This window comes from Corvus cornix, chromosome 2 (genome assembly GCF_000738735.6).
Source record: "Corvus cornix cornix isolate S_Up_H32 chromosome 2, ASM73873v5, whole genome shotgun sequence".
NCBI lineage: Eukaryota > Metazoa > Chordata > Aves > Passeriformes > Corvidae > Corvus > Corvus cornix.
The window spans coordinates 4,493,500-4,519,156 of NC_046333.1; the positions used below are offsets into that span (position 1 = coordinate 4,493,500).

Consider the following 25,657-nt stretch of genomic DNA (forward strand, 5'->3'; position numbering starts at 1 on the left):
AACTCATGGATGTGGCCAAAGTGCAGCCCTTCAGTGAATTCAAGTGAATTCACAGCACCTGGTGTGCACCCTGGTATCTGTCTTTTGTAGAGAACACTTTTGCTGTTTGGTTTGTACAAGCTCCTTCATGTTTCTGTGTGGTGCCTTCACCAGCTGGACAACTTCTGCTCTGTGGTGATGGTTCTTGGGTTTCTCCCCAACAGATACTGCAGATGGTGTGTCTCAGGAGCTCATTTCAGCAGGTCTTGTTGATGGCAGAGATCTGGTAATAGGTAATTACAAGGGGTTTTTTCTGCTCTAACCATTTCAGTTACCTTTTGCATGTTTAAAATGATCTGATTAGTGGGTGATAAGAAAATTTCTTGTGGCCTTGATTCTCTACCCCAGTGGGTCTGCCCAACTGCTGTCAGTTCTGGTGACAGTTCTGTGCCAACATGTAGGCAACCCCCAGTTCACAAGGTGATGATTTAGTTGGTAACATTGTGAAGCAAATGTTCCTTGTAATGCAGAAAGAAGTCTAATGATGCATTAGCCAAGTCATGACAGAGATGCATTACCAAACTGCTGCACAAGCCTGTCCTGCTCACAGATCCTGTGCAACAGAGCTCTGGGACTGGAATCAGCCAGGCTTTTTGGGTTTAATTAGGGCTGGGGAAGGAAGTGTGAGGTGCACATGCCCTGGGGCAGCAGCACGAGTTGTATGGGGAGAACAGCTGCCTCAAACAACACTTTGCTAAATAAATGTGTCCTACTGTGCAGTAGGTGAGACTTTTGAACTGTCAGCACTGCCTGTGTATTCCAAGTGCAGCAAGCAAAGCTGTTCCTTGTACACAGGACAGCTACTAGTGCAAAATTAACTGGATTTCCAAGTGCAGTTGGGCATTTATTACTATTGATCCCATCACATCCTGGGAAAAATAACTACCTCTGAAAAAGTAGTGTAGTAACAATAACATTGTTTTCACAGTTCAAAGCTTTAGATTTAAGTAGACTGAGTCTAATTGAGACCTAAATCTTTCCTTATCAGTGTAAAAATTCAAAGTTTGTTACGTAATAGAAAGAGGACTAATGAGTTTGGGATGTTTTTATCCGGCCTGTGCTAATATTTGCCCATTTTCTTTGTGTCTGTGTGATTTCAGTTGCAGCTAATTTGCAGAAAATTGTGGAAGAGCCCCAGGCAAACAGATCCATCACTTTCAGACTGGTATTTATTCCTGTTCCCTAACTGATCGAGTTGTCCCTTGCAAGGAGAAGGCATTGCATGTAGATGTCTACTGCAGGCATCTGATGTATGCACTCTAAATCCTCCCTTCTTTCCCAAAGCTTCTTACTGGTTGTATAACCGTAGGCACTGCAGGCTCCCTGCTTGTATCCTCTGAGCAGCACCTGAGATAAATAAGCATCAGATGATGTGCTAATAAACATGTAAAAATGTTGCAAAGGGGTATTTTTGGGGCTTGGGATGTGCACTTGCAGAAATATTTCAGGGCAGGTGGATGGGCTAAGAATTGCCACAGACTGCTTTTGTGGAGGAAGAGAATGAGGGAGGGTACAGATTCATTGTCCCTGAGGAGGAGATGGGGAAATGAAGAAGAAAAAGAAAATAAGAGAGGTGGGCCAAAAAAGAGAGCCAAAACTGAGAGCAGAGCAGGTGAATCTTTCAGAGGTGGTAAAACTCAGGGGGAGTGGCAAAGCAAAGGTTGTAACCAGGTTATTGGGAGTGAAGGAGTAAGTGCTCTTATTTTTTACTCTTCCTGTAAGGAGTTTTCACTTGTTTTGCCCCAGTTATTGCACATAAAATGTCTAGTTGGAGCAGACATTGGCAGACATTCAGTACCAGCCCTTTGTAGCTTCAAAAAAAAAAAAAGGCAAAAATATAAAAGCACTCAATTTTAACTTTGGGTAGTGCAAGCTGCTGAGTACAGTGCAAAGCTGTCCTGTGTCTGCTTCCTCCCCAGGCCGTGTCTGATACACCTGCTTGTGGTTTGTGCTGAAAGGTAGAGCATGGGTGTTGCTATTTGGATCTCTGTTCTTGTTTCAGGCATCTGGTGTTGATGGCTCAGAAATTCCGGATGATGGCAAACTTATAGGATTTGCACAGCTCAGCATCAGCTAAACATTGGTCCCAGGAGATGTTTCCCAACAGAGAACCCACATGTGCATATTCGTAATGCTTCTGTTAGCCTAAAAAAAAAAACCACTACTGCCAAAGAATTGAACTACAGCCCCCTTCCTAGAAGCTTTAACATTTTCCTTAATAGGATCACAAACCTTCCTGAAATTACCGATGACGTTTACACCTTTTGTAAACAACTCTCATGTTTTTGTATCTGTCATCTCAAACATGCAGACCCAACACGTCATTGCCTGCATGTTCATTTTATTATTGCCTTACTTTAAAGAAAAATACTACTGAGTACGAAGCAGGGGGTTCCACTGCTCTGATGATCTTGCCTAAGTGTTTGCTTACATGTGGTTTCATTTTTTTCACTTGCTATTTTTGCACAAGTTTTAATACTGAACGGATTTTTTTCTTTTTGGTTCCCTACCTGCTTCTCCTTCTATTGGAAACACCAGTGTACATGTTGTTTGGGTCGCCTGGAGTGCTGAGAAATCTGCTTCTCTTTGGCTGTGTGTTTTAAAACTGCTGGTTTGAATGCTTGCACGTGAGAAAGCAAGCGGAGTCTTAACCCACAGGAGGGAGAGCCGCCTTCCCTTTTGTTTGTGCTTTTGAGAAGTTCCCTGACTTTGAGGTGTTAGAAGTCAGCTTCCCTTTGTAAACTGCCTTAATTTTTTTTTTTCTTTATCATTTTGGTTCTCTCCACATGAGTGCCAGGCATGGCATGAGGGCTGAACCTTTTAATTTACATTAAGCAGTCCTTCCTGCTGCTTTCATTCTGCATCTTAGATGTAGTCTGTTCTTGAAACAGACCAGCAAGGCATTGCTGCCTGGAAACTGGTCTTTCAGATGATGAACACAATATCCACAGTCACAGGGAGTGGAGATTTGTGTCACTCTGCCTTTGGAACAGATGCACTTCTTTCCAAGTGTCCCTGAAACCCAGTTTGGTCATGCCTGGCTGGCCTCCCAGTGTGTTCCCCAGTCCTTTGTAAGCTGGTACCCGTGGAACCTCCCTGTCATGTTTTACAGCAATAAAGAATTGCCAGTAGAGTGGCCGTACTGGGCAAAAGCGGGCGCTGGGCTTGTCCCTCCTGCACTAAATCCCTTGGGTCGTCGGCTGCGCGTCGGCCCAAGCCTCGATCTTTGATCAGGATGTCACTGCACCCCTGTACACACGTATTTAGCTTTTCTTTCCATGTGGTGTTGAAGTTGAGTTTCTACATGAATAATATAAATTATGCTCTGAGTTTGATAAGAGACACTTGTAATGCAATATGTGAATAATAAATGGTGTTGACTCTTTTTTTTTTTTTTTCCTACTGTTTCACAGTTGGCCTTTGTAACTGCTCTTGGCTCTGAAGTGTTTTCTACACAGAAATTGTAAGTCTGTAATTTAACACACAGATGGAAACGTGCTTTGTTTCCATCAGACACAAACAATGCAGAAACAGAGCGGAATGACTAGGTTCAATTAGGACTTTTGTTCTGTTGGGTTTTTTTTTTTTAATTTCCAAGTCTTCAGATGAACAATCTGTATTTACATCTTGTTCTCTATGAGCAGCTGTGGAAGCTTCCTGAATTGTGCATGTTCTTTTTATACCGCCCCTGTTGCTTGTAGCCTCTGGGTGGATATTGGGTGTGTCCCCATGGGCTGTTTGCAGCCCCGTGGCTGGTGAGTATGAAGGGAAGGGAGAGGAGGATGACAATTTGGGAGCGAGATCATCCCGAGGTGCTGAGCTGTCGCTCTCAAGAGCCCAGGAAGCGCGTGCCCGATAGCAGGGAGTTGGTGGTGGCCCCCATTGAGCTTCTTGGCTTGGGAAGAGCAGGCTGGCACCTTGATTTTCCCGTCACCCTGTGCTCAGTGTGGATGTGTTGGGAACCTTTAGGATACAGAGACAAGGTAGTTGTGGTACAGTATTATTTTCCGTCTGCCTGCATGCCCCGGGGACCTCCTCGTTCATTTGTGTACTGGTGCTGAGGAAGGTTAGGACTCAAACTGCTCAAATGGAACAATGCAGCATCTATTTATTGTTATTCCCCATTTTCCCAAAGCCAGGACTTAGCGAGCTTGAGCTCACGCTAACCCAAGGTTCCGTAGTTCTTTAATGGAGAAACTAAGTGAGGAAGAAGCTGATGGGTTTTGCTCTCTAGATCTCCAGATCTTTTGGGTAGGGATCCAGAATATTTACTTGGGCTATTACAGTGCTAGACAACTGTCTTTTCTGATGTTGTTCCAGTAAGTGCCAATGCTGTTCATAATTGTTTTCCAGTGTCATTAAGAATTTGGTTTTTGTGCAAATTTCTGATCTGAACCTGGAAGCAGGTGGTAATTTTAAGTTAGTTCCTACTTTTAAGGAAAATGCTCTGTTAATGAAAACGGATCCTCTTCACAACTTTGGTGTATTGTAGATTATAATGAAAGATGTAAAATAGTCAGGCTTTTTTTCCTTTTTTGGACTTTGTATTTTACTGCATGTGTCTAATTTTTAATCAATAAAGAACAAATTGTCCATTGCCAGGTGTTTGATATGTGGTTTGCTTGTCATTGGGTTGGATGGTGTTTCTTGGGGAAGGGGTTTGTCTGAGTGGTGTCTGCAACCCCTGGGGTGTTTCTGTTTGGGATGGTGGGAGGTTTGGCAGCCCCCAGGAGGGGGACAGGGAGATCAAGTCCAGGCTGGATGGGGCTCTGAGTAACATGGTCTGGTGGGAGGTGTCCAGGCCCATGGCAGGGGCTTGGAACTGGGTGAGCTTTCAGGTGCCTTCCAACCCAAACTGTTCCGCAAGTCCAACTCTGCAGGAGTTGTGTGCAGAAACGGAGCAGGAGGGCACTTGGGATGGTGCCCTGAGAGCTTGTCTCCAGCTGAGAGGTTTGTTCCAAGCTCTGCATGCCCTGTGCAGCTGGGAATGAGCTTCCCGTGTCCAGGAATGCCTCGGGATGACACAGGTTGGTGTGAAAGTGGGAGGATTTATGCCCTGACAAGCGGTGAGAGCATGAACTGCACTCCCTCCTCTCTACCTCCGCAATAATTGTTCTTTGTGGGTGCACTGGTCAACCCCAGTGCTGCATGAATGGTCTGTTTTCCATCATGCTTTACGGTGCCCTTCTCATGGATCTGTGGCCAGGAGAAGTGGCCTTTGGGCACCTCATGGACATCTCAATGGGGGCCTCAGGCAAATGCTGTTCCTACATTAGGGATGGGCTGAACACTGATGGACTCATGTTCTTGGTGATCATTTTAGGCATTTGAGCCTCAAGCAGCATTGCCCCATGTCAAAATTTCTCCCATCCCTTTACTCCTTCCCCAGGTCTTCCCTGCATTTAGCCCCCAGCAGCCTGCAGACTGGCCCAGAACTGGTGGGAAGGGGGGACATCCTGTGCCCAGTTTGCTTGTGTTGCACAGGGGAAGGTGCAAAAGATGAAGGAAATGGCAACTCCCATCACCTGGAATCACAATGAACTAACTGGCTGCCCTTCCTTGTCTTTGGCTCTGCCCATCCATTAACCTAGCTCCCTTTATTCCTCTGGGCTGTTCCCAGCTCTGCATCACACTGGGCTTGTTTTGGCCCCTCTGAGCCTTGCTTTCCTGAGTGGTTCAACAAATGCAGCCAGTGCTGTCACTGTGGAGAAGAGTCTCTTCCCTTTCAATGCCACCTGGCCCTGGCAGAGGGGGTGGCCCAGGTTCCCTGAAACAGGGGTCCTTCTGCTCCAGCCAGCACTGGATGTTGGTGGGTGGCACAGGGATGATTAATATATTACATGGTGTACTTGTAGTGACTGCCTATGACTGCAGAGCTTATCTGAGGTTTAAACATTAATTCCAGGCCTCTGGGAAGTCTGTCCCAGCACTGTCCTGTCCCAGACACAGCCGCCAAATGTCAGGTGTCGGGGAAATTTTGAAAGCAGTTGGTGATTTTGGGCGATTTCAGAAATGCCTGGTGCTGCTCTCTGTGATCCCCTGCCTCAGTGTGGCTTTCCACCAGTTTTGCCAACTTTTCATGGTCCCATATGTGCCTCACCACTGTGACACCAGCTGGATCCGTGCCGTCGGCCCCAACCTGACCGAGGAAGAGCAGCTGAACCTCACCCTGCCCCGGGGCGCCGACGGGGAGTTTGAGCAGTGCTCCATGTACTCCCCGGTGGACTGGGACCTCGACTCCATCATGGCCTACGGCCTGAATGACACACAGAAGTGCAGCAGTGGCTGGGTGTACCCCTCAGAACAGCCACCGTCCCTGCTGACCGAGGTCGGTATTTGCCTGCTGATGTGCTGGGATGTGGAAGGGATGGGACACCCAAATGGCTGCAGTTCCCCCAGAGCTGGTGCCTGACCACGGATCAGCTGGGGTGGGCTGACATTTACAGCAGGTGTGTGTTGGGGACTTCGGCTCCACCACACAGCCCCCAGGTGTGGTGCTGGAGAGGGTGCAGGCTGTGATAGAGGTGTCAGTGGGGCCACGTGCAGAGCCAGTGGGAAGATGAATCACTCCTGGTGAGACCTCCTGCCCCTGGGTTACCTACCTTGCTGTATACAGGGGGTAACCTTCCAATTTAAAATCATGGAATGATTTGGCTTGGAAGGGTCCTTTGAAACTCATCTAGTCCAACCCCTAACATCACAGTTGTAACAACTGCTGAGAAAGAAGCTAAATTAAGATGGAGAGTAGGTTTAGGTTAGATATTAGCAAGAAATTCTGCCCTGTGAATGTGGTGAGGCCCTGGCACAGGCTGCCCAGAGAAGCTGTGGCTGCCCCATCCCTGGAAGTGTTCAAGGCCAGGTTGGATGGGGCTTGGAGCAATCTGGGGTAGTGGAAGGTGTCCCTGCACATGGCAGGGGGGTTCGAATTAGATTATCTTTAAGGTCCCTTCCAATCCAAACCATTCTATGGTTCTGTGATCCTCCCCATGTCATTCTTTCCATTGATGCCCTCTGGATGCTGGCAATTGCAGGACATCTCCTTAACTGCTTGTCCCAGGAATCAGCACTGCACTCATCCTGTCTCCTCTGGGAGGTCAGGTGGTCTGAGAGGAAGGAAGATGCTGTTTCTGACCCCAGGCCCACCTAGAGCAAAATTTTCTGACCAGGAGGCTCCCCTGGGTTGTCTGGGCTGGACAAGGGGCACGTCCCAGTGCATGGAAGAGGGACCCTACTGAGTGCCCCAAGGGCTTGTCCTACCTCTGACTTGTGTGCCCTGTGCATTCTGTGGGGATTCACATCCTTGGAAGGGGGGATCCCAAAGCATCTCTTTCTCCCTTCTCTAGTTTGACCTGGTGTGTGACAGGAAGGACCTGAACGACATTGCCCAGGCCATCTACATGGCAGGGCTGCTCCTGGGATCCATGATCTTTGGGCCTCTGAGTGACAGGTGAGGAGCCGCAACCCCCTGCCCAGGGTGTGTGCAAAGCCAGCCCAGCACAGAGCAGGTGGTGTGAGCCCGTCTGGACACTGCACCCTGTGCATTTTGTCACCACTTCTCACTAATAGGGACCCTGACCAAAGTCCTCAGGTCCCATGAGGACATGGCCACACGGGGAGGGGAAGAGAGAGAGACACAGCATGTGTGTACAATGCTTCACTTGTCACCCCACAGTCTAGTCTGAGCCTTACCAGGGTGATAAAAATCACTGTATAACCTGCTGGGCTCCTTGCCATCTCCGTGGGGTCTCTCCAGACACCGATTGTGTCTTCCCTGTTTCTCCCTAGGATTGGCCGCCGCCCAGTCATTCTGATCTCCGTCTTCCTCCAGGGTTTGTTTGGCCTGGGAATTGCCTTTGTGCCCCACTTCTATGTGTACATGGCCTTCAGGTGTGTCGTGGGGGCCTCTGTGTCAGGGATCACCATGACCATACTGGCCTTAGGTGAGTAGTGTGCCCTTGCCCTGGGGCTTCTCAAGATGCAATAGAAAACTCTGCAAAGAAATAAAAATATTCATGTTTGACTAGAAAAACACCGTGGTGAGGACAGGTCTTGCTCTTCACTGTCCTTTGGTACTTTGGCATCTTCTCAGCCCTCAGTCAGAGCTTTGGGGAGCATTTCTCCCCAGCCGGTGCTCAGAGAAGGGCAAGGGGACAGTGGCCCATCTCAAGAGGTTAGTCTAATCCTCACCTCCAGAATAATTCTTCTCCAGGGAAGCACCCTGTTTGCATCAGAGAAAATAATTTGTATGACTGTGAGCCTTCCTTCTTCCTTTCAGCTACAGAATGGATCGGTGCCTCCTCCCGGCCAAAGGCAGTGCTCACTTCTCACTGCTGTTTTGCCATCGGGCAGATGATTTTGGCTGGTTTGAGTTATGGGATTCGCAACTGGAGGCTGCTGGAAATCACAGGATCTGCTCCTATGTTTGCCCTTTTCTTCTGCATTGGGTAAGTGGGATGTGAACAGAGCTCCTGCAGACATGACAGCAGTGTGAGGGCATGGGTGAGGAGGTGGCAGCACTGCAGGACCAGGCTGCGTCTTTCCCATTGGCATGCAGATAGTGGAGCTCAGCAAATCTCCCTGGGGCACTGGACTGCTGAGAGCAGCAGCTGCTTTGCTGAATCAGGTCTCCAAATTTGGAGCCTAAATTTAGGGTATTTAGACCCATTGACCCCATGGGCCATTCACTTTAGAGCTGGACTTGATGATCCTTGTGGGTCCCTTCCAACACAGAATACTCTGGGGTTCTGTGATCTGATTCTGTGGTGGCCACGGCTTGCTGGACGTGGTCCCAGAGAAAGGGGCTGTGGGGAGCTCAGCAGGTCACAGCAGCATGTCCTGGCCTCCCCTCCTGGCAGGGTGCTCCAGAGTCAGCTCGCTGGCTGGTGACCAAAGGCAGAATCGAGGAAGCCAAGAAGGTCCTGCAGAAGGCGGCAGCCACCAACAAGCGCAGCCTCCCGCCAGGGCTCCTGGAGCAGGTACTGGGGGGGTTCTTGTCCTCAGACACTGCCCTGGGCCTTGCAGCAGCCCCTGGAGCTCAGCTCACCCCAGAAACCTCTCTCCATTCCCACTGGGGATGGTTTGGCCATGGACTGGGGGGGACTCCAGCTCCAGTTGAGTTACAAGGGGACAAGGTCAGGGAAGAGGCCCAGCTTCTGCTGAAGCTCAGCCTGGAGCTTTCTGGAGTCCACCTGGGGATTGGGAAGGACTGCAACGCTTCCCTGGCTTTTCTCCTCTGAAGATTCCAGGAGTGCAACTGATGAGCACAAGGTCTCTGGTTAGTCTGTGCATTTCCATGCAGAAAGGCCTGAAGGGGAGTTCCCTCCTTGCCCACCCCAAAGTTCCTACACTGGGGAAGTGTTCATCCCCAGGAACCTTTCAGTCACCACCCCACTGTGCTGGGCACCCAGAGCACAGAGGCACGAGCCCAGCCCCACTGGTTTCCCTCCCTCCCTCCCACAGCACTGGGTGCCACAGGCCTGTCCCACCAAGGCTTTCCATGGTCTGCAGGTGGAAAAGGAGCTGGCCATGGGTTTCCTTTTCCTGCTTTGACTCCTTGACTTTCTGTGTTTTGAAGTTGAAGCCTGAGAAACAGACCAAGTCTGGAAGTTTCCTGGATCTCTTTCGGAAGAAGAACCTGCGGAAGGTGACTTTAATCATGTTATGTGCCTGGTAAGACATTCCCTGGTCCCTTATTTGCAGGCTTCTAGGTGGAGAAAAGAAGGGATTCATGGTTATTCTTAACTAAATTCACTTTGTGCGTTTTGAAAATTACTGATAGGTGTTTCTGCTTCTGGCTGTTTAAGATGCTTCTGGATGTTAAGACAGGAAAGGTTATAGCACTTCCAGCTTTGGCAGGCCTGTGGTATTCCTCTGGTTTTACATCTCCTTGGAAATGCTGCGGCTTGGTCAAAGTGTTGTCATTGGAGATCAATGCTGCATTTCCTCATGGCTAACAGCTGCTCAGTGCCACCCTGCCTGGCTTTCAGGTTTGTGAACAGCTTTGTCTACTATGGACTGAGTCTGAATGTGACAAATTTTGGCCTGGATATCTACCTGACTCAGCTGGCCTTTGGAGCAGTGGAAATCCCAGCCCGTGTTGGTTGTATCTTCACTCTGCAGAGGTTTGGGAGGAGGAAAACCCAGGCCGTTCTCCTGGTGCTGAGTGGCCTGGTGTGTCTGATCATCACCGGCATCCCTGAAGGTGAACAACCTCATCCCATACAGAGAGGACATCCTCTGGGATAGGGAGGCACAGAGCCCCAGCCCTTCCCTTGCTGGCCCTGTCCTCCCAGCCAGGGTGGCTCACATCCCTCTAGGCCTGAGCCAGGACACAGGGGCCTGGCTGAACCCTCAGGGCCCATTCCAAAAATATAAACCTTTTCTTGCCAGTCATGATAGAAGAGGGCAAAGCTGAGCCCAGTGGGCCCCCCGTCAGCAGAGCTGTGCTCTGGGAAAATTAATACCTGGGGAGGTGAGATGATGGATGTAGAATGCACTGAAAGTGGCCACCAGGCCAGAGCAGCCTGGTTCATGCTCAGGCCCTGTCAGAGGCAATGGCTCCCTGCAGGTGACACAGTTTTCCCTGCAATCCCCAGTTGCCATCTGTGACTGCTGCTGAGCCCTCCCCCATCCCATAGCGGATGTCTCTCCTCCTCCCCTCAGACCAGCCCATGGCAACCACCATCCTGGCCACCATTGGCAAGTTTGCTGCCTCAGCCTCCTTCTCCACCTCCTATGTCTACGCTGCTGAGCTCTTCCCCACCATTGTCAGGTGAGGTCTTCCCACCCATTGGGGCTTCCCTCTGCTGTGGCTGGCGGTGGTGATGGGGCAGGAGCCCAGTTGTCCCCATGGCCATGCTCAGCCCCGTGGTGGCCTGGGGGTGCTGCTCCCTGCCCACATCTCCCGTTACCCCTCGCTCCCACAGGCAGACTGGAGTGGGGCTGTGCTCCATGTCAGCGCGGGTGGCCGGGATCCTGGCCCCACTGGTCCGTCTCCTGGACCAGTACCACCGATCCATCCCCATGGCCATCTTTGGGAGCGCCCCCGTGCTGGGGGGGTTGCTCTGTGTCCTGCTGCCCGAGACCCGCGGCACCGACCTGGCAGATGACACGGGGGATGGCCACCCCCCGGCTGAGGTGGGTTCCTGGTGCTGCCTCTGGGGTGGGGATGTGGGGAGCCCCTTGGTGTTGCATGTGCTGGGGGTTTCTTTAGAAGTTCCAGGGGTGTGAGGGCATGGAATGGGGCTGTCCCACTGTGGAGGGAGGGGAGGAGACCCCCATAATCCTGCCCATGGTGGTCATCCCTTCATTCCTGTCCATGGGATAGAACAGCCAGTGCTCCGCTTTCCTCCCCCTGCCCTCCTCAGGGAAGGGCTGGTGCCTTGTAGCCACATCCTCTGGCTTTCAGCCTCTCATTGCTCCCAGCCCTCATTCCCCATGGGACCAGGTGGAATTGCACCCCAATACTTCTGTTGTCTTGCTGGGAGAAGGGTGTCCACAGGAACAGTAAGGAATGGGATCCAGGTTGCTGAAGGCTGCTTGTCTCAGGGACGGCTGCCCTCAGCTCATCACACACCTTTCCTTGCTTTTACACCCTTTTCCCTTTCACCAGGTCTGCAAAAATGCCACCAGCAGCTCTCAGAATGGGCAGGTGAAAGGAAAAGATGGTGGGCAAGACAATGAGAGCACGAAGACCACGTACTTCTAGCTGAGTCTGCAGGTGGCTGTGGATAAAGGCAGCCCAGTGCTGTGTGGGCACTGAGGACAGGCAGGGTCTCCACCACAGGACACCACCATTGCTCAGGCCATCACTGCCAATTCTTGGGTTTCCTTGTCTTTTTTGCCTTCCTGTATCTTCTTCTGTAGCATGTCCTCAGGCACTTGAGTCTGTCACTGGTGTCCAACAGTGCTCTTACTGGAGAAAATTGGGTGCTTTTTACTTGAGGGAAAGAAGAAATCAAGAATCAGAATGGAGGAACTTTCTCTTTGTTTTTCCTGTCATGTCTCCAGGAAGGTGAGACTGTAAACTTTGTCCAGTGAGACACCCACTAGAGCACTGAATAAACTTGCAACAGAGAACTGGACTCACTAACAGGAGAGCTGGAGCAGATGCAGCACTGAAAATAATCTCACACTTGCAAGGAGTGATTTATTGTGGCTGTCTAGCAAGATCATCCCGTTCTCTCATAAAAAAACACTCCTTTTTTTTTTTTTTTTTAAATTTGAGATGCCCAGCTGAGGAAAAAAAAAAGATGTGATGGAAGAAACAGCATGCAGGGAGCAAGGATGTCTAACAGGCAGCAGAATTTTCAGCTAAGTGCTGGTGGCTTTGAATTGATGCCTGTCATGATGCTGTGGGCATGGAAAATGGTGCTGTTGGGCTGCAGTGTGGGACCAAATTGATTCCAGGAAACTGAGGGATGTGGCAGTTGGTCTCTTAGAAAAAAGTGCAAATCTTTCTGGGAAATGTCAAGTCTTTTCTACTCTGTTCTAGTCTATTCCTTTTTTGCTGGATCCATTTTGTCTTTAAAGATTTAGGACCACTTTTGTCTTACACTGTGAAGAAAAAAACGTGTTTTTCCTCTGCTTCCCTTCATATTATCTCATGTCCCTCAGTCCACCTTTCTTTTCCCACTGGATGGGTACAGCTGAAGCCTGGGAGTTGCACATGGTGGTTCTTCATCTTTAACTGTACAGCTCAAAGATTTTTTTCTGGTAGTGTCAAGAAACTTTTAAACCAGAGTATTTCTTCTCTCCATTGTCATGCCTGTATGTTTTCCATGGACCAAAGTACCTCATGGATATTCAGTTTGATGAAGACAGAGTTTTGGATAAAATCAGTGCCATGTGACAGTACCCTGCCAGGAGGGACTGGCTGTGATGCTGTCAGAGACTGAAAATAGTTCATGCCTCAAACACTGATATAAAGTTTTGCTCATTATAAAGAAGCTACTACCAAAGAAGCCTCCCTGAAGAGTGGGACTTTGAACTGAAAGTCAAACCGTTGGTTAGATAAAGGGAAACACATTGTTCAGTCATTTCAGGCTGAGGGAAAGGTATGCATCCACAAAAGACCAAAGCCACCAGCTGCGAGGTTGAGTTTGGGGTGGGGGGAGAGAGCACAGCTCACAGAAGCCAGGTTTACACAGACTCCCCCCAACTGAGGGGGGAGGAGGAGGTTTTGGGTGGTGCAACCTCTGGTGAGAGGCAGTAAACACCCATCTTCAAATTACACAAACTGGCCCAGCTGTGGAACCCCCAACCCCACAGGCCACATCCACAGGACATTCATGTGAGAGGCTTGGCCCCACAGGGCTGCACGTGATGCAGCAGACCCAGAGTCTGCTGTGAGAGACTGACCCCACCCCAGGGGGACATGGCCAGACATGCCCACCCAGCCTGAGCATGTACACCCATGGCACTCTGTGCCTTCTGGGGGACCTTCACCACCGAGAGACCAGCTGGAGAGGATCAATGAACATCATTGGGATCCACGGAGTGGTGATACTTTCCTTCTTCTGTCCCTGTCACTCTTTCTGTCCCCCCCACTTGTCTTCTACTTCTTTCTTCCTTTCTTTCTTTCTTTCTCTCTCTCTCTCTCTCTCTCTCTCTCATATTTACCATAAAATAAAATCCTTACTATTGTTACTGGCATATGGTCTCGTTTGCACCTTAATTCGGGCAGAGGCATTTCTAAGGACCTGAAAACTGGATCATAACAGATGCCATCTTCTCTCTGGCACTGATTTTCAGAGGATTTTCTGTGGTGCTCCTCTTCCGTACCCTGAGAACAGAGGAGCTCAGTCCTTTATCCTTTCCCTGGAAAGGCTTCGGAGTGCCTCCTTCAGGCTTTTATGGAAAACAAGGCACTTAGGGTAAAGGCTGAGGGAAGAGCTTGGAGCCAAATGTACAGTTATTGAAGGAACCACTTTGGAAATTGTGTTCTGAGACTCTCTGGTTTAGCTCATTTCATAAATACAGGCATCCAAGCACAGCTGATGTACTTCTGTTTCCATCTCATTCATGCCTCTAGTGGGCTGAAGATCCATTTCATAGAATCTTGGAGTGGTTTGGGTGGGAAGGGACTGCAGGAACCCAGAGTGCCAAGAATATTTCTCTGCCTGTTTTTAAGGGTTCTTACCCCCCTGAACAACACTGTTTTAATATCCAACCTTGGAAAGAATTACCAATGATCAGACAAGAACTAGAAAATACAGTGGTGTGAATTAGGTGATAGACTACTATGTAAGATTGTCACAGGGTGAAAAATTTAGAGGTTTTGGGCTTCTCTTTGTGGTAAATAGATAAGAGTAAAAAATATCAAAATGGAGGATTGTTGTTGTTCTCTAAACCTTCTCCTCCTTCCTCTATTACTCCATGTTCTGCAGTAAAAGTAGTTTGGAATGATTGGATAGAGAATTCCGCAGTTCCTGGTCATGTTACTGAATAATTGGCAGGAAAGTGAAAATAATATATGTTTTCAGTAACTATTGGTTAAAATATCTTTAAAAGGCTGTGTAAATCTCGATAGAGAGCCTTCACTCCTGCTTTTCTGTGCTCTATGCTGTACCTGGGTCATGCTAGTGGCTCTGTTCCTCTGATAAGACTTAATAAACAACTATCTGGAAGCATTGAAACTCCAGGAAAAGTCTCGGTTTATCTTTGAAATTCCTTGAAAGGACTTTCAGAAAATTCTCTCCCATCAGGAGGGACTTGATTTACAGCACAGTTTAGTGTCAAGGGACCTTAAAGATCATCTCATTCCAATCCCCCCCTGCCACGTGCAGGGACACCCTCCACTAGACCAAGTTGCTCCAAGCCCCATCCAACCCAGCTTTGGACACTTCCAGGGATGGGGCAGCCACAGCTTCTCTGGGCAACCTCAGCCAGGGCTGAGGGAGCCAGGGCCTCACCACCCTCACAGGGAAGAATTTCTTCCTAACATCTAATCTGTATCTCCCCTCTGTCAGTTTTAAGTCATTCCACCTTGTCCTGTCACTCCATGCCCTTGTCCAAAGTCCCTCTCCAGCTCTCCTGGAGCCCCTTTAGGCACTGGAAGGGGCTCTAAGGTCTCTCTGGGGCCTTCTCTTCTCCAGGCTGAACAATCCAAACTCTCTCATCCTTTCCTCATAGGAGAGGTTCTTCATCCCTCTAATCATCTTTGTGGCTTCCTCTGGACTCACTCCAACAGCTCTGTATTACATTTTATCTGCTCTTCTCTGGATCACTGGACCATGTTAGTTTGAATACCCCTGGACTGTACACTTGAAGAGTACCTGAATAACTTGACTCATGTTTCGCCCAGCTCAGCACAAGTAGGAGGATGTCCAATGTTTTTGCTGTGCCTTAACGTCACTCCTAGCCAGCCCACACATGGCCTTGCCCTGCAACGAGTAGAGTTGACAGCATAAAGTGGAGCCAGGAGTACTGGAACAGCATGTGGGAATGCAAACATAAACCTGTGGGAATGCAAACACACTTTTGCATGCACACAGTGGGGTGCTCTGGGCTCTCATGATTATGAGGCCATGGGCAAAGGGTAAAAAGTGACCTGAAGGATAACTAAGGCAAAGAGGATGACCCCATAACAAAGGGAGGGAGCCAAAACGCTAAAGAGGTGGTGAAGACAAAATGGGGTAGCATGGTTTAGCTGGGAAGAGCAGATGCAGGGGCAAAACCAGCTCCTGTTGTCAGAGTAGCCCCACAGGGACCACTGAAATAATCAGCACATTGTCAGTGTCAGTGACACCAACACACTGTCACACAGTGACACTAATCCTGGCTGTGGGGCAGAGGTGTCAGGAACCTGGAAATCCCCCTTTACCCAGAAGACATGACCGTCTCCTTTCACCTGACCCCATGCTGGCAAGCCCCAGGTCAATGAGAAGAGCAAAGCTTGCAGAAGGGGACGCAGCAGGGAATGGCTGAGGAGGTGAGGAGATGAGCATTAAACCTGATCTCCTGACTGTGCAAGAAGCCATAGAATCATTGGTTCATTTAGGGTGGAAAAGACTGCTAAGGCCATCGAGTCCAGCCATCAACCCATCCGTTCCACCATGGAACCACATCCCTAAATGACACAGCTACGTGCCTTTTTGATACCCCCAGGGATGGTGACTCCACCAGTGGCCTGGGCAGCCTGTTCCAGTGTTGGACAACCCTTGCGGAGAAGAAATTTTCCCTATTATCCAATTTAAACCTCCCAGTGGTGCAACTTGGGGCCATTTCCACTTGTCCTGTGCTTTGTTACTTGGGAGAAGAGACCCACCTGCCTGTCAGGGAGTTGGAGAGAGAGAGAGTATCCCCTGAGCCTCCTTTTCTCCAGGCTGAGCTCCCCCAACCCCCTCAGCTGCTCCAGGTGCACCAGCCCCTTCCCCAGCTCTTGGGGGTTAGGATTTTTCCTTTTGTTTCCTTCTCTCATGGAATTTTGTCCCATCTGTTGGTAAGAAACAATAACTACCTATACTTAAGAGAACAAAAGATGTGGCTGGTAGGAGGAGGGGAAACGGTGCAGCTAGCTACTCTCTTACCTGGGGGATTTTCTCTTTGGAAGGTCAGAGATACCCCGAGCTTTTGGCTGGGGGTAAGGGGCTGGGCTCAGCTCTTCTTGCTCTCTCACTATTGGCATCAGAGGGGAGACAGGCTGTGGGGAGAATTTGCCACCATTTTGAGGCTCCGTCTCCTGCTGTCTTCTCCTATCGTGAGTGAAGCTCTGCTCCTAAGAGTGGCCGTTGCACTGGGATCTTATGGACATCCAGCCTCACTGGAAAGGACCCACACCATCTACTTGGGTGCCTCAGGGGAAAACCCAGGACCCCAATCCCCTGCTGAGGGAGCCTCTCCTGGCTGCATTCAGGAGCTGGGCTGCCGCGGCCCAGCCCCGCCATGCCTCTGCCACTACCCTGGGTTTTCACCACACGGTAACACCGCACCCACTGCCTGCCGGGCCACCCCGCGGCTCCAGTTACAGCTGTGGAGTTTCTGATACATTTCGTTCATCACTCCCGGATCTGCTCGTCCCTGCCCTTCCAGCCGCCGCTCCGAGGTTCCTGCTGCAGCCCATTTCGCCATCCAGCCCGCCCGCCCTTACTGCGTGAGGGAGAGACGCTCGCGGCACAGCGCCCCCTGCAGGCGCGGGGGAACCATCGCACCTGCCCTGCCCGGCCGGGAGCCACCAGCGCCCCTGCCGGCCGTGGGCGGAACTGCACCCGGGGGGAAAGGGCCTGACAGCCGAGAGAGGCTGGCGCTGGGTTCTGGCTCTGTTCGTTGTTGCTGCCGGTGTTGTTGTTTGTTTGCCTTGTTATATATACTAGTAAGGAACTGTTATTCCTTGTCCCACATCTTTTCCTGGAAGGCCCTTAATTTCAAAGTTATAATACTACGGAGGGAAGGGGGTGATAATTTTTCCATTCCAAGGGAGGTTCCCACTTTCCTTGGCACACACCTATGTTTCAAGCCAAGACACCAGCTCCGTTCCCTTCAGTGCCAAAGCACAGATCTTGCAAACTCCCCACCCCATTTCCAGCCACGGCCAGCCATGTGACTCTGGGGTGATTTTGTGCACCAAAGCCAAAGCACAAAGTTAATATCACCTCCAGGCATGTCTGGCCTGGACTTGGGACACCCCAGCCCTCAAAACACCACTTACTAGAGCACAAAGACATTGGAAACCAAAAGATGCATCAAAGCTGAGTGAGCAGCCTTCTCCTCCTTTGAGAGCAGTGATGTGTTTGAGGAGATGGATTCATCAGAGGGCACTGAAATATGTCCTTTGCATGCAAACAAATGAGCACAGGAGAGGAACACACTCTTTCTTTTACATGACACTAGATGACACTAAAATGTCATGACTAAGCTGTCAGCAGCCAACCAAAGATCACTGTAAAAGGCTCACGGTGACTGGGGAAAGCTGTCCAAATGCCCACAGAGTATGCCATGGAATTTCAGCATTCCTGTGCAATTCAGAAAACTTCTAGAGCTGCTAGCAGAGAAAACAAATGCAGATTGTTCATTGGAAGACTTTAAAAAAAGAAAAAGTTCCCTTTTGAACTCAGCCACTCTGCTTTAAGACTCTGTTTTTGCATTGTTTGTGTCTGATGGAAACAAAGCATGTTTCCATCTGTGTGTTAAATTACAGACTTACAATTTCTGTGTAGAAAACACTTCAGAGCCAAGAGCAGTTACAAAGGCCAACTGTGAAACAGTAGGAAAAAAAAAAAAAAGAGTCAACACCATTTATTATTCACATATTGCATTACAAGTGTCTCTTATCAAACTCAGAGCATAATTTATATTATTCATGTAGAAACTCAACTTCAACACCACATGGAAAGAAAAGCTAAATATGTGTGTACAGGGGTGCAGTGACATCCTGATCAAAGATCGAGGCTTGGGCCGACGCGCAGCCCGACGACCCAAGGGATTTAGTGCAGGAGGGACAAGCCCAGCGCCCGCTTTTGCCCAGTACGGCCACTCTACTGGCAATTCTTTATTGCTGTAAAACATGACAGGGAGGTTCCACGGGTACCAGCTTACAAAGGACTGGGGAACACACTGGGAGGCCAGCCAGGCATGACCAAACTGGGTTTCAGGGACACTTGGAAAGAAGTGCATCTGTTCCAAAGGCAGAGTGACACAAATCTCCACTCCCTGTGACTGTGGGTATTGTGTTCATCATCCGAAAGACCAGTTTCCAGGCAGCAATGCTTCGCTGGTCTGTTTCAAGAGCAATGGAATTGGACTAGATCATTGGTAGGTGCCTGTCCAGTCATCGCTCGCCCTCTGAGCATCTGCAGACATCCTTCTCCAAGTCCCTGTCATCCTCCCTGGTGTCTCAGAAAAACTCTCCAGTCTTCTGCTCCTGAAGATAAGGAGGAAAGAAGAAGAGTTGAGACCATATTCATCCCTGATTTTGACATTTTTTCTTTGCCATCAATTTGTAGTCTTAGATTTTTTTTTCCTTAAATTCGGAGTTCCCTGTATCTACCCCATCTGGAGGTTGGTCCTTCCCTGTGTCATCTGCCAGGTCAACGCCTTGGGTCTCGGGCAGCAGGATGCAGAACAGGGACACCACCACAGGGATGCTCCCAAAGATGGCCATGGGAATGGATCGGTGGTACTGTTCCAGAGGGATGATCAGCGGGGCCAGGATCCCGGCCACTCTCGCCATAGTCGAGCACAGCCCCACGCCTGTCTGCCTGTGGGAGAGAGGGGCAGTGAGAGGTGTAGGCAGGGGTCAGCATCCCTGGACTGAGTGTGATCATGAGGACAGCTGGGCTCTTGCCCCATCTCCACTGCCAGCCACGGCAGAAGGAAGCCCTGCTGGGTGGGGACTCCTCACCTGACGATCGTGGGGAAGAGCTCAGCGGCGTAGACATAGGAGGTGGAGAAAGTGGCTGTGGCTGTGAGCTTGCCGATGATGGCCAGGACGGTGATTGCCGTGGGCTGGTCTGAGGGGAGGAGGAGAGACCACCACTGTAACCTCCAGGGAGATGGTTCATTTGGGACCAGAACTCTCTGCAGTGGGATTTCTTGGGACAGCCCTTTCTGGTGGACTTGCTAAGCAAACCTACTACCTCACCCATTGGAAATTATCCCCAGCATAACCTTACCTGGAAAATACCCTCTGGCAAAGAGAACTCAGATTTCTCCTGAGGCCTTGGGCATCTTCTAGATCTGCAGCTGAAGTGAGCTGCTGAGCCACCACAGGGGTTTGGGGAGTGCCTGTTTGGAAATGCCACATCTCTGACCTTGAAAGCATCGGGAAACCCCACTGTTTTCTTCAGCCTCACTCACAGCACTGGCACAGCAGCAGGGGTGGTGTATGGACTGGGGCACAAAGAGATGAGGGAGAGTGGGCATTTGCTTTTCCTTTTAATCTAAGAAAGGGAGACATGGTGGCTTTTAAAGCACCTCTTCTGCTACACCTTTCTGCCAGGAGTTGGTGGTGTCTAGTGGGTGGTGGTGTCTAATGGACACTGCCTGCCGAATGCCAGGAGCTGTGGAAGAACCAGGCACAGCCCTGAGGGAGAAGGAATCCAAGGGGAGAGGAAGCCAGCATGCTGGGGATGAAGCACCCTGGGCTGTGGCACTGGAGGCAGCTGAGCCCGTGGGAGTGAGAGTGGGTCTGCCAGCATGGGAGGATGGGTCTGAACAAGGGAAGGGATGACCAGGGCTCTGCCCAGCTCTGCTCACAGGTTGGGAAGATTCACCTTCAGGGATGCCAGTGAGGATGAGACACATCAGGCCAGCCAGCAGCAGGAGAATGCCCTGCACTTTCTTCCTCCCAAACCACTCCAGCAGGAAAATGCAGGAAATTCGAGCTGGAAGCTCCACTGCCCCAAAGGCCAGCTGTGTCAGGTAGATGTCCAGACCAAAATCTGTCACACTGAGGCTCAGCCCATAGTAGACAATGCTGTCTGCAAACCTGAAATTGAAGTGGAATAGAACATGTCACCAGATGGTTTTATGAGGGTCTATCATCAAAAATTAGAAAAGTTAGAGCATACACAACTTATTTAAACTCCCAACAACCTCTATTTTGATTCTAGTCACCACTTGTGACAGTTCTGTGGGACATAGTTGCAGGAGATAAAGCAGAATGGATCCTCATATGGTCAGCAACTTCTAGACTGAACCCAAAACTTCTAGGCACAAAACTATTCCAAGGCCCAGGGATTGCCAAAAGCTGGAATTACTCAAGCCTTTCTAACAATATCCTCATTATCATGGATAATCATCTTCTTCCCATGCCCAGACAAGGTAAATCTGATCCAGTATGTGGAGGTAAAATGAGAGCAGATAAACACACACATCTACATGACGACATATAAAATAGCATTAGGTGAATTTAGAGTTCTTGTCAACAATCAACTTCTTATCTTTCATGTAGGATTGTGGAAAGAATGGACCAGGGAATGTCTTACCAGACACATAACATGATTAAAGTCACCTTCCGCAGGTCCTTCTTCCGAAAGAGATCCAGGAAACTTCCAGATTTGACGTCTTGCTCAGGCTTCAACTTCAAAACACAGAAAGTCAAGGAGTCAAAGCAGGAAAAGGAAACCCATGGCCAGCTCCTTTTCCACCTGCAGACCATGGAAAGCCTTGGTGGGACGGGCCTGTGACACCCAGTGCTGTGGGAGGGAGGGAGGGAAACCAGTGGGGCTGGGCTCGTGCCTCTGTGCTCTGGGTGCCCAGCACAGTGGGGTGGTGACTGAAAGGTTCCTGGGGATGAACACTTCCCCAGTGTAGGAACTTTGGGGTGGGCAAGGAGGGAACTCCCCTTCAGGCCTTTCTGCATGGAAATGCACAGACTAACCAGAGACCTTGTGCTCATCAGTTGCACTCCTGGAATCTTCAGAGGAGAAAAGCCAGGGAAGCGTTGCAGTCCTTCCCAATCCCCAGGTGGACTCCAGAAAGCTCCAGGCTGAGCTTCAGCAGAAGCTGGGCCTCTTCCCTGACCTTGTCCCCTTGTAACTCAACTGGAGCTGGAGTCCCCCCCAGTCCATGGCCAAACCATCCCCAGTGGGAATGGAGAGAGGTTTCTGGGGTGAGCTGAGCTCCAGGGGCTGCTGCAAGGCCCAGGGCAGTGTCTGAGGACAAGAACCCCCCCCAGTACCTGCTCCAGGAGCCCTGGCGGGAGGCTGCGCTTGTTGGTGGCTGCCGCCTTCTGCAGGACCTTCTTGGCTTCCTCGATTCTGCCTTTGGTCACCAGCCAGCGAGCTGACTCTGGGAGCACCCTGCCAGGAGGGGAGGCCAGGACATGCTGCTGTGACCTGCTGAGCTCCCCACAGCCCCTTTCTCTGGGACCACGTCCAGCAAGCCGTGGCCACCACAGAATCAGATCACAGAACCCCAGAGTATTCTGTGTTGGAAGGGACCCACAAGGATCATCAAGTCCAGCTCTAAAGTGAATGGCCCATGGGGTCAATGGGTCTAAATACCCTAAATTTAGGCTCCAAATTTGGAGACCTGATTCAGCAAAGCAGCTGCTGCTCTCAGCAGTCCAGTGCCCCAGGGAGATTTGCTGAGCTCTGCAGCAGCTCCTGCAGCACCTACATGTCAGAGGGAAAGACCCAGCCTGGTCCTGCACTGCTGTTGCCTCCTCACTCGCACCCCTCACATCACTGCTATGTCTTCCAGAAGCTCTGCCCTGCTCTTGCTTACCAGATGTAGAAGAAAAGGGCAAACATAGGAGCAGATCCTGTGATTTCCAGCAGCCTCCAGTTGCGAATTCCGTAACTCAAGCCAGCCACCGTCATCTGCCCGATGGCAAAAGCCGTGTGAGCAATCAGCACTGCCTTTGGCCGGTAGGAGACACCAACCCATTCTGTAGCTGAGAGCAAAAACAAAGGTTCAGGGTCACCTTTCCAAAACACGTTGGGCTCTCTTTGGTTATTGTGTCTTGAGAGGCTAACTCTGCTGCCTCAGTGCAAGGGTCTCCCACTCACCCAGGGACACCACAGTAATCATAATTCCTGACACCGCCGCTGCCACGACACACCTGAAGGCCGTGTATACATAGAAATGGGGCACAAAGGCAATTCCCAGGCCAAACACACTCTGGATGAGGATGCAGATGAGCAGGACTGGCCGCCTGCCTATCCTGTGGAAGAAGAGGGAAGACACAGTCAGTATCTGGAGAGACCACATGGGGAGAAGGAAGAGCCCAGGAAGGATGCAAAGTGATTTGAGAACCAGAGGAGATTTGGCATCCATGTGAACAAAGCTCCTCTATACACACCCCAAGAAATAATGTGCAGAAAGATCAGTGTCTCCACTGTTGACCCATCATAATGCTGGTAAAGCCTGTGACACCAGCAGGGGCTAAACTTGTGATTCCTGAAGAACCCCCCCACAAGGCTGTATCTGCCTCTCTTTTCAACCCTCCAACATTTACAGACATATCAGGTGGCCCCAGATGCCCTTTCTCAGGCAAGGGGATTGAGTCCTGTGAAGTGAGCAGTTCCTGTTCAGTGCACGGACAGTCTGCACCCTCAGCTGGGCTGTCCCTGGGTGCTGGGCAGTGTCTCTGGGAAGGAACTGTGTTTTCTCACCTGTCACTTAGGATCCCAAAGATCATGGCTCCTATGAGAAGCCCAGCCATGTAGATGGACTGGGAGACGTTATTCAGGACTGCCCTGTCACACACCAGGTCAAACTGGAGGAAGAAAAACACAGATGCTGTTGCTTTTGACAGAGCCCAGCTGCTCTCTAGGGATGGGCAGCCTTTGTGGTCCATAGTGGGTCCAGGATCTGGGTGTGTGAGCTCTTGCTCCAGCACTTGAGAGCAGAGAACCCTTCACAAGGGCTTGAGCCCTTCATGGTGAGCACTTAGAACACAAATCAATGGTGGGAAAGGCATATGAGGTGCTCAGCACACCTCTGCATCCTGGTGCACACCTCCTGGGTGCTGGGATCTACAGGATTCCCCTCCAGCACAACCATCCCTGAGGAAGCCTCCTGTTTGGCAAGATTTGTTAAAAGTGGGACCTGGGGGTGAGAGCTGTATCAGCTTTCTTCTCTGGCAGAAAAGGCAGGACAGGGTGGAAAGAGGAGGAGGGCAGTGTTTTTTTCTGGTAAAGGAGGACCAGCATAGGAATGGGAAGGGATGCAGCTGCTGGAACTTCCAGAGAAGGCTTCTCTGAAATGGACTTGGTGCTTCAGGGACACCAAGGAGCCTTTGCAAATACCAGAGGCTGGACTTTCTCCTCTGTTCCAGCTCAGAGGAGGGTACTTGTGAGAAAATGCTGGAGCTGGGAAAGGAGGGAGGAGGAAGGGAGGAATGAGGGAAAGTTTGAAAGGAACAAAGGTCCACAGAGGGAGAATCCCAGAATCATTTACATTGGAAAAGACCTCCATCAAGATCATCAAGTCCAACCTTTGACTGACCACCACCTTTCCAGCTAGAAGGTGGGAGGTAAGGCAGAATGGAGAAACTGAGGATGCTGATAAGGCATTGTTCAACTGCATGGCCCATGGGATGTCTTGTTGCAGCCATGAAGGTCTCTGGAGATATCAATGACAGAAATATCAATTAAAAACACTTGGAAGGTAAATGTTATTACCGCTGGCCTGGTTCCTACGGCATATCACCGTGTCCCACAGCCATAGGGAGGAGGAGGAGGAGGAGAAGATCCAACAGGCAGGAATTGTGCAGCAAGATTGATTTATTTAATTATTTTACAAACTCTTTATAGACTTTTCTCTTCATAGTCTAATTGGACAAGGACCAGCCACCCCTTGGGGGTGATTGGCCAAAATCCTAAAACATCCATTATCAAAATATTTTCTACTATACCATAAATAAGACTTTCCAAGGTTGCAGGTGGCTTGGTTGTTTACATTCCCTGCTACCTCTTCTGTGAGAGAGAAAAATCTCTCACGGACTTAGAAAAATAACAAGAAGTCCTCACTAACAGCATTTTTGTACCTACAAAATGTGTTCACAGAGATGATGAGAGTAGAACCAGGCTGAAGAACAGGGGAAGCTGTGGCAGGGACACCCAAAACGTCCCTCCAGGCAGACACATCATAGGTTCAAGGGTCCGGATACTTGAAAGGGGACAGATGGTGGGCAGAACATGTGCTGTACTCACACCCCCATGGTCACTGGCTGTGCCATCCCCAGGTATCAGCATCATGGCCTTCCTGCAGCAACCTCCCAAGGGTTACAGCTGCCATCTGTGTGATGGAGACAAAATCCTGCAGTAAACTTTAGCCTGACTGCACTACAGCTGGCATTGACTGACCAAACCACAGGCCAGGATATTCCCATCCCCTCCTTTCCACGCCCCCGTCTCATCAAACGGCGATTACAGACCTCGGTCAGCAGGGATGGTGGCGGTTCTGAGGGGTACACCCAGCCACTGCTGCACTTCTGTGTGTCATTCAGGCCGTAGGCCATGATGGAGTCGAGGTCCCAGTCCACCGGGGAGTACATGGAGCACTGCTCAAACTCCCCGTCGGCGCCCCGGGGCAGGGTGAGGTTCAGCTGCTCTTCCTCGGTCAGGTTGGGGCCGACGGCGCGGATCCAGCTGGTGTCACAGTGGTGAGGCACTTCCACAACCATGAACACTTGTGCAATCATTTGGAAAGGATTGAGAAGTAGTGGGAGGGAGAGGAGCAGGATCAGCAGTTTCTGATACAGCCCAAACTCCCCCAGAGCACTTAAAAGATCTCCAAACTCAGCCATGGCGAGCACCTCTACGGCCAGGCTGCACTGGTGCCTATGGCTTAAATAGGTAAATATTAATGTTTAAACTGTGAAAGCACTAAAGCCCTAATCCAGTGAGATAAAATCAGCACCTGTACTGGCACACTAGTCTATGATGATACAGTGCAGTCCTCCGGGCTGTACTTTGTCACCAACCATTCCCTCCCTGCTCCGTGGAAGAGAACAAAGGTGCCAGAACATTGCCGCTCTTGGAGATAGAACAGTGACAACTCATCCTTTTCCAGCTTGGAATGTGTCTCAAGGTCTCCTGAAGGCAACTGTGCTGCAGCACAAGGTTTTTGTCTGAGGCATGAAGTTGGGATTCTACAAATGCGGGTTTATTTTACCCGGTGTGGTGAAGTAAAAGGAGTAAATTTTCTGCTCCCATGAATGGTTTAATAG

At 50.2% G+C, this 25,657-nt stretch overlaps 3 protein-coding genes across 3 annotated transcripts in view; 2 read left to right on the forward strand and 1 right to left on the reverse strand.

The window, feature by feature from the left end:
* Positions 1–4,638, forward strand: part of OXSR1 (oxidative stress responsive kinase 1) — an 88,215-nt gene extending 83,577 nt beyond the window's left edge. The window contains exons 16-18 of the mRNA XM_039549256.1: positions 204–272; positions 1,140–1,204; positions 2,042–4,638. Coding sequence (XP_039405190.1) covers positions 204–272; positions 1,140–1,204; positions 2,042–2,116 — 209 coding nt within the window. The 3' untranslated portion in view covers positions 2,117–4,638. The remainder of the gene's footprint in view (positions 1–203; positions 273–1,139; positions 1,205–2,041) is intronic.
* A 1,309-nt stretch (positions 4,639–5,947) lies between these two features.
* Positions 5,948–12,122, forward strand: LOC104686504 (solute carrier family 22 member 13-like). Its single transcript, XM_039550136.1, is given in 10 exon segments — positions 5,948–6,367; positions 7,383–7,486; positions 7,825–7,979; positions 8,315–8,487; positions 8,895–9,014; positions 9,614–9,708; positions 10,026–10,240; positions 10,702–10,810; positions 10,965–11,175; positions 11,651–12,122. Coding segments are annotated over 10 exon segments (1,650 nt in total). The 5' UTR covers positions 5,948–5,995; the 3' UTR covers positions 11,747–12,122.
* Positions 12,123–18,232: 6,110 nt separating this feature from the next.
* Positions 18,233–25,252, reverse strand: LOC104686416 (solute carrier family 22 member 13-like). The gene is made up of 10 exons (XM_010394824.4): positions 24,863–25,252; positions 23,097–23,200; positions 22,491–22,645; positions 22,207–22,375; positions 21,659–21,779; positions 20,964–21,058; positions 20,250–20,464; positions 19,379–19,487; positions 19,025–19,235; positions 18,233–18,898 (listed from the first exon to the last, which is right to left on the reverse strand). The coding sequence occupies exons 1-10, from the start codon at positions 25,232–25,234 to the stop codon at positions 18,872–18,874; spliced, it is 1,578 nt and encodes a 525-aa protein (XP_010393126.1). The 5' UTR covers positions 25,235–25,252; the 3' UTR covers positions 18,233–18,871.
* Between the last annotated feature and the right edge of the window lie 405 nt (positions 25,253–25,657).

What these genes read in the sequence shown, in the direction of transcription:
- LOC104686416 (XM_010394824.4), bottom strand. Translation starts at nt 25,234, where the DNA reads ATGGCTGAGTTTGGAGATCTTTTAAGTGCTCTGGGGGAGTTTGGGCTG. An exon ending in GATTACTGTGGTGTCCCTGG is followed by an intron (nt 22,376 to 22,490) that starts GTGAGTGGGAGA and finishes TTTTGCTCTCAG; the next exon opens with CTACAGAATGGGTTGGTGTC. An exon ending in CTCTTCCCCACGATCGTCAG is followed by an intron (nt 19,236 to 19,378) that starts GTGAGGAGTCCC and finishes TCTCTCCCACAG; the next exon opens with GCAGACAGGCGTGGGGCTGT.